This window comes from Pecten maximus, chromosome 2 (assembly GCF_902652985.1).
Source record: "Pecten maximus chromosome 2, xPecMax1.1, whole genome shotgun sequence".
Classification (NCBI taxonomy): domain Eukaryota; kingdom Metazoa; phylum Mollusca; class Bivalvia; order Pectinida; family Pectinidae; genus Pecten; species Pecten maximus.
In genome coordinates, this window is record NC_047016.1 from 47994966 (window position 1) to 48006948 (window position 11983).

Here is an 11983-nt window from a genome sequence, read left to right on the forward strand (position 1 = left end):
TATGTATTTTTTGCTATTATTTTTTTAATTGTGTCATTATTATGAAGTGATCGAGTTCATTGTGGTTTTGCTTTCCATTCGTGTCGCAAGTCATATCTTCACTTAAAAAGGGACTTTTAAAAGATGTATAAACATGTTTGAATGGGTTAGTATACCACTAAACAATTACCAGGTGTGAAATTACGGTCCACAAGCTCGTCACACCTGTCACTGCACCACAGGTGTCTGTGATTTCTGGTGTCCTAATCGGCACACGCCGATAATTGCTTGTGAGTTCACGTGTCACGGCTCATTCCCCGAACACCAACTCTGGTAAAGACAAAGGAAGGTGTTTTCGTAGGAAGTTCTTTGAAGTTTAGTTATAGTCTGTTTCAATATGGAATACCAACTCAGGTAAAAAATAGTGTCAACTCAGGTATATTAATCAGATAAAGTTTTCTAAATTGAATATATATAAAATAAATAGAAAATCAAATTTTCAAAGCACTATGTCTAATTATATATTTGACAATTGATAATGACAATATTTGATTAAAATATATAGATAAAAAAAGAAATTATTACTACTAACTAAACCTGAAACAGATACACGCTCTTAAAAAGAATATTACAATTGTTCTACAAGAACAGATCTATAAAGTAATTATATGATAATCTAAACAAATCTGGAAAAAAAGCAATATATGCGCTATTTAAAGAAAACCTGTAATAATTTAACCTGAAACAGATACAACTTTACAAGAATATTATACTACTTCTGCAGTAACTGATCTATATAGTGTTATACATTTAATAACAAATATGATAAAAAAAAATACAATATATGTATAGCTATGCTACGTAAGATAAAACACTACTGATTAAACCTTTAAATGTTGATAATCAGATATATATTTACACTATCAATAAAAGATTATACAAGGTTGAATTTGCAGAAGTAATTTAGAACAATGTAAATTAAACAATCGTTTTAAAGTAATTATTTAGTAGTAAGTATTCACACTAAATCTGAAAACAAGCACAAATTAAAGCAATATGACACAAAACTTAACAAAATATTAAAGTTTGATCCAACTTTTTACTGAAAATAAGATTCAAAAGTATTCAATGATGCAGTTGTTTTACAAGTCAAGATTCAGTAAGTACGTATGTATGCCCAGATGTTGATAACTCAAATATCAAAGCAAAATATGATGATTTTCCAAAGTGTGCTTCAGTTTTATGCACTTTTTCTGAAACAGTTTGGTTTCAAGATTTGTATTACTCTCTGACACACTTGAGAGTGAGTAACAAGAGGTCAAACAAGTGTACAGTAATGTTACAGCTAATGATTTTCTGATCACCTAACAGGTGAGTTGATTTACCTGTGTTCTTACACTGAGGAAATTTCTGTCACAGACTATAACTCCCTATCAACACACCTTAACCCCTATGTAAACACCCCACCCTAACCAGAGTTGGTGTTCGGGGAAGGTGTGTTCCCCGAACGCCTACATATTTAGAACAATAGACAGAGTCATCAAAGGAAGGGTAATTATAGTCTGTTTCATATATGTTCTGTATTTACCTGAGATATTTTACCTGTATTTTACCTGTAGAAATCACTTGACAACTAAAGAAAACCAAGACACTAGCATATAAATTTCAACATTTTATTTAAATAGAATTGTGAAATTTATAGTATAGTATTAATCACATTGATATATAAGTTATAAGAGCATTAGAATTCTGCAAGTTAATATACATGTATCTTTATACCTTATTTTGAAAACAACACTATGAGAGTCTTAATAATATATTGAGCACTTGAAATGTACATGTACATATATGCTAATACATTTTGGAATATCACTATTATAATCTTAGAATGTTACATTTTTTATACTATAACATATTTTGATAGGAATAACACTATTAGAAACATAATCAGAGACCTATATACTATATAGGTCTCTGACATAATGTAGCGTTACAGAACGGACAAAATTAAAATCAACAAATAGACACAGAAAACTGTAACAGGCATGTAAATATACATGTACGCAGTTGGAACAAATTAACAAATACATTTTCACAGTGTAATAAAATACATTAAGATATAGATGCAAAACACATTGTACCAATGGCATAATTTACTTGCAGAGAGGCGACGTGCATGAAAATCGCATATTGTTGACAGCGTCTTTGATCCATACACGATAAAGCAATGTCCATATGTTACATCACTACATACATTTTACTTAAATGGAGTTCGGAGGCTGCATCGGCGTAAGATATGATATCAATAGTTTGGTTATCCAGTCTCTGTTTAAGGACAAGGCGAGTGTCGATGTTTCTGTACCTTCAGCGCGACGTTGAATTCTAGTTATCTCATTAGTAGCCTGTATGTCCTTTAATGTCCGTATAATGGTGAAGATGTTGGGATGTACATGCATGGTGTACGATCTTTTTGAATTTCCTGTGCCAGGCTTCTAAGTGGTTGGTCGTCTTTGGTCGTTGTCGTAGTGGTTTTAAACGGTTCTGTCTCCCTCTATACGTATGTGCTCGGAACCTTACGTCTTTTCATTGGGGTAGTGGTACAAGTGGCAATACAGCTGCGGGGCGAACCAGTCTCCTAGTGTCGTCGTTGTATTGGGTGAAATGGAAAAGCATCCCTTGATGTTGGTCCACGGGATGATGGTGAGGAGTGCAAACTGATGATAATTTTGAAGTTTATATAGATACATACATGTAGCTTCGGTATTCATCTTCAAGTGTTATGCCATCCCGTAGCCAGAGAGCCGTTTGAGTATAACTCGTAATTAAGAACAAAGCAAAGTATTTGATTTACGTTTTGGTTTGATGAAATTGATAATTAAAGAATTATTAATGAACATTTTACAATATTAATTTCAATGAATTATTAATTTATATTTTATGCAATGAATTATTAATTAATATTAATTTGATAATTATTGATATTTAATAATTTGATCATTTCTTATTTGTTTAAATAAGTATTGACAAATATCATGTGCTATAGGTAATTCTAAAATATCATATTTTTGTCCAGTATTTATTCATTGAATATTGACCTTTGATTTTGATGAGAAATACTATAAAATCTACAGGTAACACACACAGGTAAAAAAAAAAAATGGTGACTTAAGTGGATAACGCTTCCGGCGTGAGACAGTGCGGACGTGCATGTCGGAGCTCCGATATGCACGGTCTTATTCTACGAGTTATGAACGTTTTTTGGTGTTGTATACCATGTTGGAGTAGATATAAATCTGTAACTAATTACTATGCCTCCGAAGAAACGTGTCAAGGGTACAAATACTAAAAAAGCCAGCGAAAGTGACGACCCACAGGTGAGCAGTACTGCATATAGTGGTAATCCATGCATGAACAGTGCTAACGTGTACACGTGTAATACCAATATGTCGTGTCCACCTCCGGCTCCCAGCCCGGGCCCTATGTTTCAACCACAAAGTAACCAATGGTATAATGGACAACCCTATATGAATAACGGCCAGCCTCAGAACATGTTTTATAACAATATGGCGTCTCCTACACCGATGACTCCGGCCAGTCAACCCCACACCCCGCCGCCATCTATGGACAACCCCCCCGCTTGGGCACTTTCTCTTATTACACCTTTAATATCGAAAGTGGATGCATTGACAGGCAAATTATCTAAGCTGGACTCTCTTGAGAAAGTTTTCCGTGAACTCCACGAGGATGTTAAAAACTTTAAGGTACGATTGGACGACATTGAGGGTTCTCAAGCTTTTATCAACAAACAGTTTGAAGATAATCGTCAAAATTATGCCGACCTCGGCCAAATTCAACGGAGTCTTGACCGTGCAAATGATGACATCATGGATCTTAAATGTCGTTCAATGAGGGACAACTTGCTATTTTTTGGTGTTAAGGAAGAAGATGGTCCTGATTATGTTGATCGAACGGATGTTGTTACAGGGGCTCAAGTACGTGAACCAAATGAGGATTGTATCCAAAAAATCAAATCCTTAGCGGTTGATAAGATGGACTTTACTGAAGATCTACTCATTGACAGGGCGCACAGGATTGGTCCTAAGACGACGGGTAAGATCAGACCCATAGTAGCCAAATTCAATCAGTTTCAGCAGAAAGAGAGAGTGAAAAAAAACTCTAAAAAATTGAAGGGGAGTGACGTTTTCATATCGGACCAGTATCCCAAGGAGATCCAGGAAACCAGGAAGAAACTATGGCCAATCTGGAAACAAGCACGTGGCGAAAAGAAAAGGGCAGTGTTTGTGAAAGACAAATTGTACATAAATGGTGACCTTTACAAGGATCCCGATTCGTCCGTCCAGTCCGTCCGTGTACCTACCAAGGGTGCCCCCAAAAACGTTCGTAAATAGGACAACGTGGAGTATGAGTCAAACCCAGACTCTATATCACAGTCATTATGTACCGGTATTAGCCTGTTATCATGGAACATAAATGGTGGTTTGGACAGAAAATTACAATCTATTAGTTTACAATTATTTTTGAAAACATATGATATAATCATCCTTACTGAATGTTGGATCCCAAACGATTATCAAGTTGATATTGATGGTTTCGACTCCCATGTGGTACCTAGGAAACTTACCAATACTACTCAAGGTGGCGGTATTGTAGTCTTAATTGATTCTAAATTGAAACAACATATTTCTGTTTGTGACATAATTCACGATTCGATTGTATGGCTGAAGATAGATAAATGTTTATTACTAGAAACTGAGGATGTCTATTTAGCGGGCGTGTACATACCACCCGCAAATTCTATTTTTTACAGCAAATATAACTGTGATTTATTTTTCGAGCTTGAAGCTTGTATTAATCGCTATAGTAGCGAAGGTAAACTTATGTTAATCGGCGACTTTAATAGCCGCACTGGCACAAAATCTGATTTTGTTCAAAATGATAATATCCATGTCAGTTTAGAGAGGCAACTCTCTAATATGTTCCACTACATCCCTGACGATGAATATTGTACACGGTCCAACCCTGACGACACTGTTAACCAGTTTGGCAATCGGTTAATTGATTTATGTAAATCTACTGGAATACGCATATTTAACGGTAGAGATGTAGACGGTTATTCTAATGATTATACATATTGTGGTCATAATGGTATGAGTGTTATTGACTATTTGATTTTAAACCCATGCCTTATAAACTTAGTTAAAAAATTCATAGTGTGTAATTTCAATGTTTTGTCTGACCACGCCCCCTTGCACCTGGAATTGTCTACACGATTCTCATTGGACGAGCGCGACACCGCGTATGCGGAATCAACCGAACACAAAAAAATCCCGAATTATCGCTGGAATGAGGAACATAGTGGTCAGTTCTTAGATAACCTTACTAGTAATCTTGATAATATTAACGCGTCCGTTGTAATTTCGGGTGAGGTCACTCAACATTCAATCGATTCCTGTGTAAGTCGCTTTACCGACGAATTCACCCGGACGATGCGCCCGTTTACTCTGACTACTCGTACGTGCGATACACACACCAAAAGTGCAACAGGGCATGACCAGACGAACCGAACTAGAGGTTCACACGTGTGCGAGGACAAACCCTGGTTTGACACAGAGTTAAAAAAAATGTTTTACAATTATAAAAACGCATTGAATATTTTCAATAGATGTAAATCCATAAATAATCATAAAATATTAATTGATAAGAAAAGGTTATATAAATTAGCCGAACTTACAAAGAAAAGGATGTATATTAGATTTGAAGGGGATATGCTTGAATACCTAAGGAAGTACAACCCAAAACAGTTCTATAAAAAGTTTTCATCTTCCAAGTCATCAGGTCCAGAAATGAATATCAGTACGTTGTTTGAACATTTCAAAGGTTTAGCCACCAATGATGGTGATGAAACTGGTACCTTTTGTAATCACGATTCTGAAGAAAATACTGTCCCATTATATGAGGAATTAGACAGTCCAATTAGTATTGATGAAATTAAGAAGGCTATTAATAATTTAAATCATGGCAAGTCACATGGAATAGATGGAATTTTGAACGAATGTTTTTTAGTTGGAAAAGAAATAATTATGCCTGTTTTATGTACACTTTTTAATTCAATTTTGAACTCTGGTTACTTCCCAACCGAGTGGTCTGTGGCAATAATAACTCCTGTTCATAAAAAAGGTGTAAAAACTGATCCCAACAATTTTAGAGGTATCAGCTTGCTAAGTTGTTTGGGCAAACTATTTACGTCCATTCTGAATTTAAGATTGATACGTTGGTCCGAAACTTATGAGACAATTACAGATGCACAATTTGGATTTCGTAGTGGATTAAGCACTGTAGATGCGATTTTTGCCTTACACTCTATTATTACTAAATCCTTAAGTGAAAATAAACGTTTGTATTGTTGCTTTGTCGACTTTCGCAAGGCGTTTGACTATGTGAACAGAATTAATTTATGGTATAAACTCTCGAAATTAGGTGTCAGGGGCAAGCTTCTTCAAATAATTAAATCAATTTATAACAATGTTAAATCTTGTGTCAAATTTAAAGGTTGTTTATCTGATTTTTTCTCAAACGATATTGGTTTAATGCAAGGCGAAACTTTGTCGCCGATATTATTTTCCATGTACGTAAATGATTTTGAATCTTTTTTTATATCGAAATGTAACCAAAATTACGATTTTGGCGAATTAAGCTTATTTCTGATGCTGTATGCTGACGATTTAGTCTTGTTCTCTGAAACTGTCGAAGGCTTACAGGAATTATTAAATAATCTCGCAACTTATTGTGACAAATGGAAACTAACAGTTAATATTGAGAAAACAAAAGTTATGGTTTTCCGTAAAGGCGGGAAAATCCGTAACTGTGAAATATGGTCTTACCGCGAGAAAAAACTTGATTGTGTTGACGATTTCTCCTATCTTGGCGTAAACTTTAGATACAATAATAAATTCACGAATGTACAAAAAAAATTGTCTGACCAAGGACGTAAAGCTATGTTTGCTTTGTTTTCTAAATGTGTAAACATGAATCTAAATTGTAAAACCATGCTGAGTATGTTTGACACCTATGTAAGTAGCATTTTATTCTATTCATGTGAAGTTTGGGGGTCGACCAAAGGGTTAGATATTGAACAGGTCCATTTACATTTTTGTAAGAGATTACTTAAAGTTAAAAAATCTACAAATAATGCAATGGTATACTGGGAACTTGGCCGTTTCCCTTTAGAATACACAAGGAGATATAGGATAATAAAATACTGGTTCAAACTACTTGACACGAAAAATTGTATTTTAAATACTGCGTACAACTTTTTGTTAACTAAGAACACTGGGTCATGTTTTAATTGGGTACAATGTGTAAAGGATCTGCTTTGCTCCTTAGGTTTTGGTGATGTATGGCTCTGCCAATCATCACATAATTCTAAAGCTACTTTATCTTGTATACGTCAAAGAATTTTGATCAAGCTAGGCAATATTTAAGAGATCTCTTAGAAAAGTCTTCTAAATGCTTTTTATATCAGTATATTGTGGACAATTTTTCCATTCAATTTTACTTAACAAAATATATACCTATGAATTACAGAATATGTTTATCGAAAATTCGTATGTCTGCGCATTCTTTAGCAATCGAAACCGGCCGCTACAAGAATATTGATCGACATAAGAGATATTGTATAATTTGTAATTCAACGACTGAAGTAGAGGATGAATACCATTTTATATTGAAATGTAACATGTACAATAACTTAAGACGTCGTCTCATTAAAAAATATTACTGGCAGAAACCTTCAATGTTTAAATTGATACAGCTATTGAATGTAAATAATATCAAACAGCTAACTCGTTTAGGCAAATTTATTTTCGAAGCTAATAAGATTCGAGCCGCATGTCTTTAACTTCTTCACTTTCCCCTACATTCGCTCCATATATTTTAACTTGATACACATAAGTATTTCACCATACAATCAGATCTGCCTGATCTCAACGGGGGATGTGCGAGTTTCTGGTAGGGGTATCCCCAACCACTCTCGCATCTCCCTCACCGTTGAGATCATTCATTTGGATCAAATACATAGCTTTTAATATACTGTTATTATATCAATATTATATGTAACCAATAGTACATGATTTGACTAAGTATAGACTTTTATATTTAATATAACTTATGTCAGTGAATTGTATATGCAAATCTTATTTTCGAAGCCAATAAGATCCTGGCTATATGTACAAACTCTGAACTCGTTCTCCACTTTGTAATTTCTATTGCTGTTCACGTATATTATGACTTTGTATATTGAAATATGTGCTAATGGGCAATATGGCCCACAGTCAATAAAGAAATTGAAATTGAAATTGACTTCACCAGAACAGACTATAATTACTGTACAAACATACTCAGTAGGGTGTTATTTCAAAATGTAGGCGTTCAGGGAATCAGCCTCGGGGAAGACCCCCTTTTACAGGTTGTACATAAATTGAGCTTGAATTTTATTAAAAATTGCGTTTATGCTATATAGTCAGGGTTTTTGCCAGGCATATTTTGGGTCCGGTACACGGACCCATTCCCAATTGAAAATTGGCATGTATTTTCCCAATTTCGGTCTATATTTTCCCAATTCCGGTCTGTATTTTCCCAATCGCTGTTAACATAAGACAACCTAAAAATTTGGATTTATACGAGCTTCCAGTCATTATTTTGTCAACGTTAAAATGTTACCGTGAGTCATCGTGTTGTTGTTGGTTTTGCAATTCGCGCATGCGCTTGGATAGTCTTATTGAATTCATATCATATCTGCGTTTGAATCGCCCATTTAAAGGGGAGTTTAATGCAAAGCGTTTACGTACATTGACTCGTTCTATTTACCGAGGTCAAATCAAGTACTGGACTCGGGACGATGTCACACAATTCCAAATATTACGCAAAGAAGATTTTGCTCAAAGATACGAAAGATTTAATGAAAGTTACGAGCTTTTTCAAACGAAATACTGGAAATTCCCAATCTGAAAGTCAGGCAGCTGCTTCAAACGATCTCCAACCTGACTGATTTCCCTCTTGACAAGCTTGTTAATGAGTTTAAGCACACTAAAGACAGAAAATTAAACATTCTCTGATTGATTAAAACAAATATCCTGAAAAGAGATGCTGACTTGTATTCATTTGTACAAATATTATGAAAAGAAACAGCTAAGCTTGTATAATTCATATATTTTTCCAATTTTATAATATATTCCCAAATTTGATGAAACACCGATGGTATTTTCCCAATTTGTGGAAAATACCGATGATATTTTCCCAATTTTTGTTCAGGGACCTTTTCCCAAAATAGCTGGCAAAAACCCTGTATAGGGAATACATTTTCAAGTTGTTGAAATCAAACACGTTATTTTTGGAATGCAGTGAGTTTCGTTTTCCTTACAAACGAAAAAATTCATATCTCAAAGGTTTGTCTATAGATTAATTAACCTAAGTTACCTCATTCATATATATACCCATGATGTTGAAAATTTACTCTATGAATCTTGTCTTTGAGTTAATAATCTTTCATGGACACGTTTTATCAATTGCGGACAATTACCCAAAAATCACAAATAACGGTATCATTGCTGTTTTGGCTAATAAAAAATTCAAAATGATTAGCATTTATTTCACATCTTGTATGAATTGCATTTTAAACTTGTATTACTTGAAGTATTATAACCGAAATCAATACAGGTACATTTGTATGTAACAAACCGGTCATGCCCTCATAATAAAGGCTATATGATCGATGTAAGTCATTTTAAACGGCCCGTTATTCAAATGTCATACATGTTACAACGACTCGTTAAAATAAAAAAATATATATTTAAATATACATGTTATATACGACCTGTTATAATATATACGACCAGCTGTTATAATAGAAAATAAATAAGATGATACACGTTGTATTTGGCCCGTTAGAATAGAAAATTAGTAAGATGTTACATGTTGTATATGGCTCGTTATGACGGAAAATGGCCCGTTTAAAAAGAAAATTATTTATTAGGATTTATTAGGAAACCTTATGGACGCAGGCTCAAAGCCTCTATATCCATATCCAGTAAATTACAAAGAAATAATAATTAAATAATATCAGTCCGGTGCAATGTACATGTAGCATTTGGAGATTATTGTTCTTTATATATAAACCGGTTATTTTTCCAATAATTGTCCAACAGGATTTCAAACTGGTAAACAGTTTCTGCATTTATGACATGTTGGGGAAGACTGTTCCAGAGATCAACAATTCGATAGCTAAAGAAGTGTGTCCTTGCATCCCGTCGACATCGTTTTTTGAAAATTTTCTGGGAGTGACCTCTAGTTCTGTTGTTATTGTCCATTTGGAAAAAAAATTCGTTACTCGACTATCATATATATTGTTCATTATTTTAAAAACATTGATGACATCTCCTCTAGTTCTCCGATGTGAAAGTGTTGGAAGATTTAATCTTTCCAAACGTTCCGAATACGATAGCGTTTTAAGTCCTGTGATGAGTTTAGTTGCCCTCCTCTGCACATTTTCAATCAGATCAATATCGTTAATTCTGAAAGGGTTCCAGACGCTCGCAGCATATTCAAGATGGGGCCTTACTAGTGCTTTAAATAGTAATGTAAACATTGATTCATCTAAATACACAAATGATCTCCGTATCAATCCAACCATGCTATTTGCTTTGTTGACACTTAATTGTAATTATATATGTCCCTGGTTTCGGTAGCACTTGTTATTAACTAATTCACAAATAGAACTCAAGAGAGTTTATTCAGCACTTTCATTTTTGTTGTCTTATTCGCATAAATTACAGGCACGTGTTCACGTTTGTTTCTATATATTTCCTATATGGCGGCTCCGATCGTGTTCAACCTGTGACGTCACAGGTCAGAGGTCACCAAAACGAGGTATTCGGCTTTGGGCTTCAGGTGTGTTTTCGAGAAAATCGCAATTACTCGGTAATGGGTCGGCCGATTTTGATGCGGTTTTCTGCATTCTTGTTTATTAATCAACACCAATAACATATTAAAATATATTTTTTCGTTCAAGGTCTACTATATTGTAGGAAAATCCGGAAAATCACAAAATATTACTACTCAAGCCTTATAACTCCCCGTGTCCTGCCTTACAAACATGGAAATGGTGTCAAAGCAAAATTCTGCCACTAGATTAAATATTGCACTATAAATCTGTGCTAAAATTATGTCCATATCTGTAACAGCTAAGTCAAGAAAACATATTTAGCAACAGTCCTGAAATTTCAATATGTACCACATTCGTGTACAACGACCCGGAAGTATAATTGTGGTCTGAGGCCATCTGCATTTTGCATTGACCGCTACATTGACCAATCACGTACTTCATCTTGACCAGTAACGCCACCTGTCGCGTCATATCCGGGGCCAAAACAAAATTAGATGGCTATGTCGAAAAAAAGTTTTTATTGAAAATAATACACTTGTATTGAGACCATATCTCGAACTTTGGACTTTGGTGTGTAAGTCACATAAGTTACAACCAACCTTTTTGAGGGATTCTTTCATCTGCAGATGTTCTGTACTGTAAATCGCCTCTCTGTTACTCAAAGTTGCTGACATAAATCTGTTTTGCTGCCATAGTTCTAATTTTAGAACATTCTTCAGCCTGCGGCTACACAGTTTTGAAACACAACGCACATGCATGTTTACACTTTCGGTCCAGCCTACAAAGGAACATTTGTTTACATCTTACGGAGGCCGCTTACGGAGTAAAGTATTCTTCGCTGTTTGATTGGTCAATATAAATAGTGCGCGAAACCACAACAAATCGATACCGTTGTATTTCAGTTATTATTGTGATAAATTATGTATTGCGGGGTCGTATGTAAAATCACAGAATCTGTACGCTTGTGATCGACCATCCGCTGCAAGTGTCACATATATAGAGTAAGGGTACGTGATTTCGTACAATAAATTATTTTTTCTTATT

General features: G+C 34.7%; 1 protein-coding gene across 1 annotated transcript in view; it reads right to left on the bottom strand.

The window, feature by feature from the left end:
• Positions 1 to 11723, bottom strand: part of LOC117322315 (probable acyl-CoA dehydrogenase 6) — a 32507-nt gene extending 20784 nt beyond the window's left edge. The window contains exon 1 of the mRNA XM_033877169.1: positions 11539 to 11723. Coding sequence (XP_033733060.1) covers positions 11539 to 11697 — 159 coding nt within the window. The 5' untranslated portion in view covers positions 11698 to 11723. The remainder of the gene's footprint in view (positions 1 to 11538) is intronic.
• Positions 11724 to 11983: the final 260 nt, after the last annotated feature.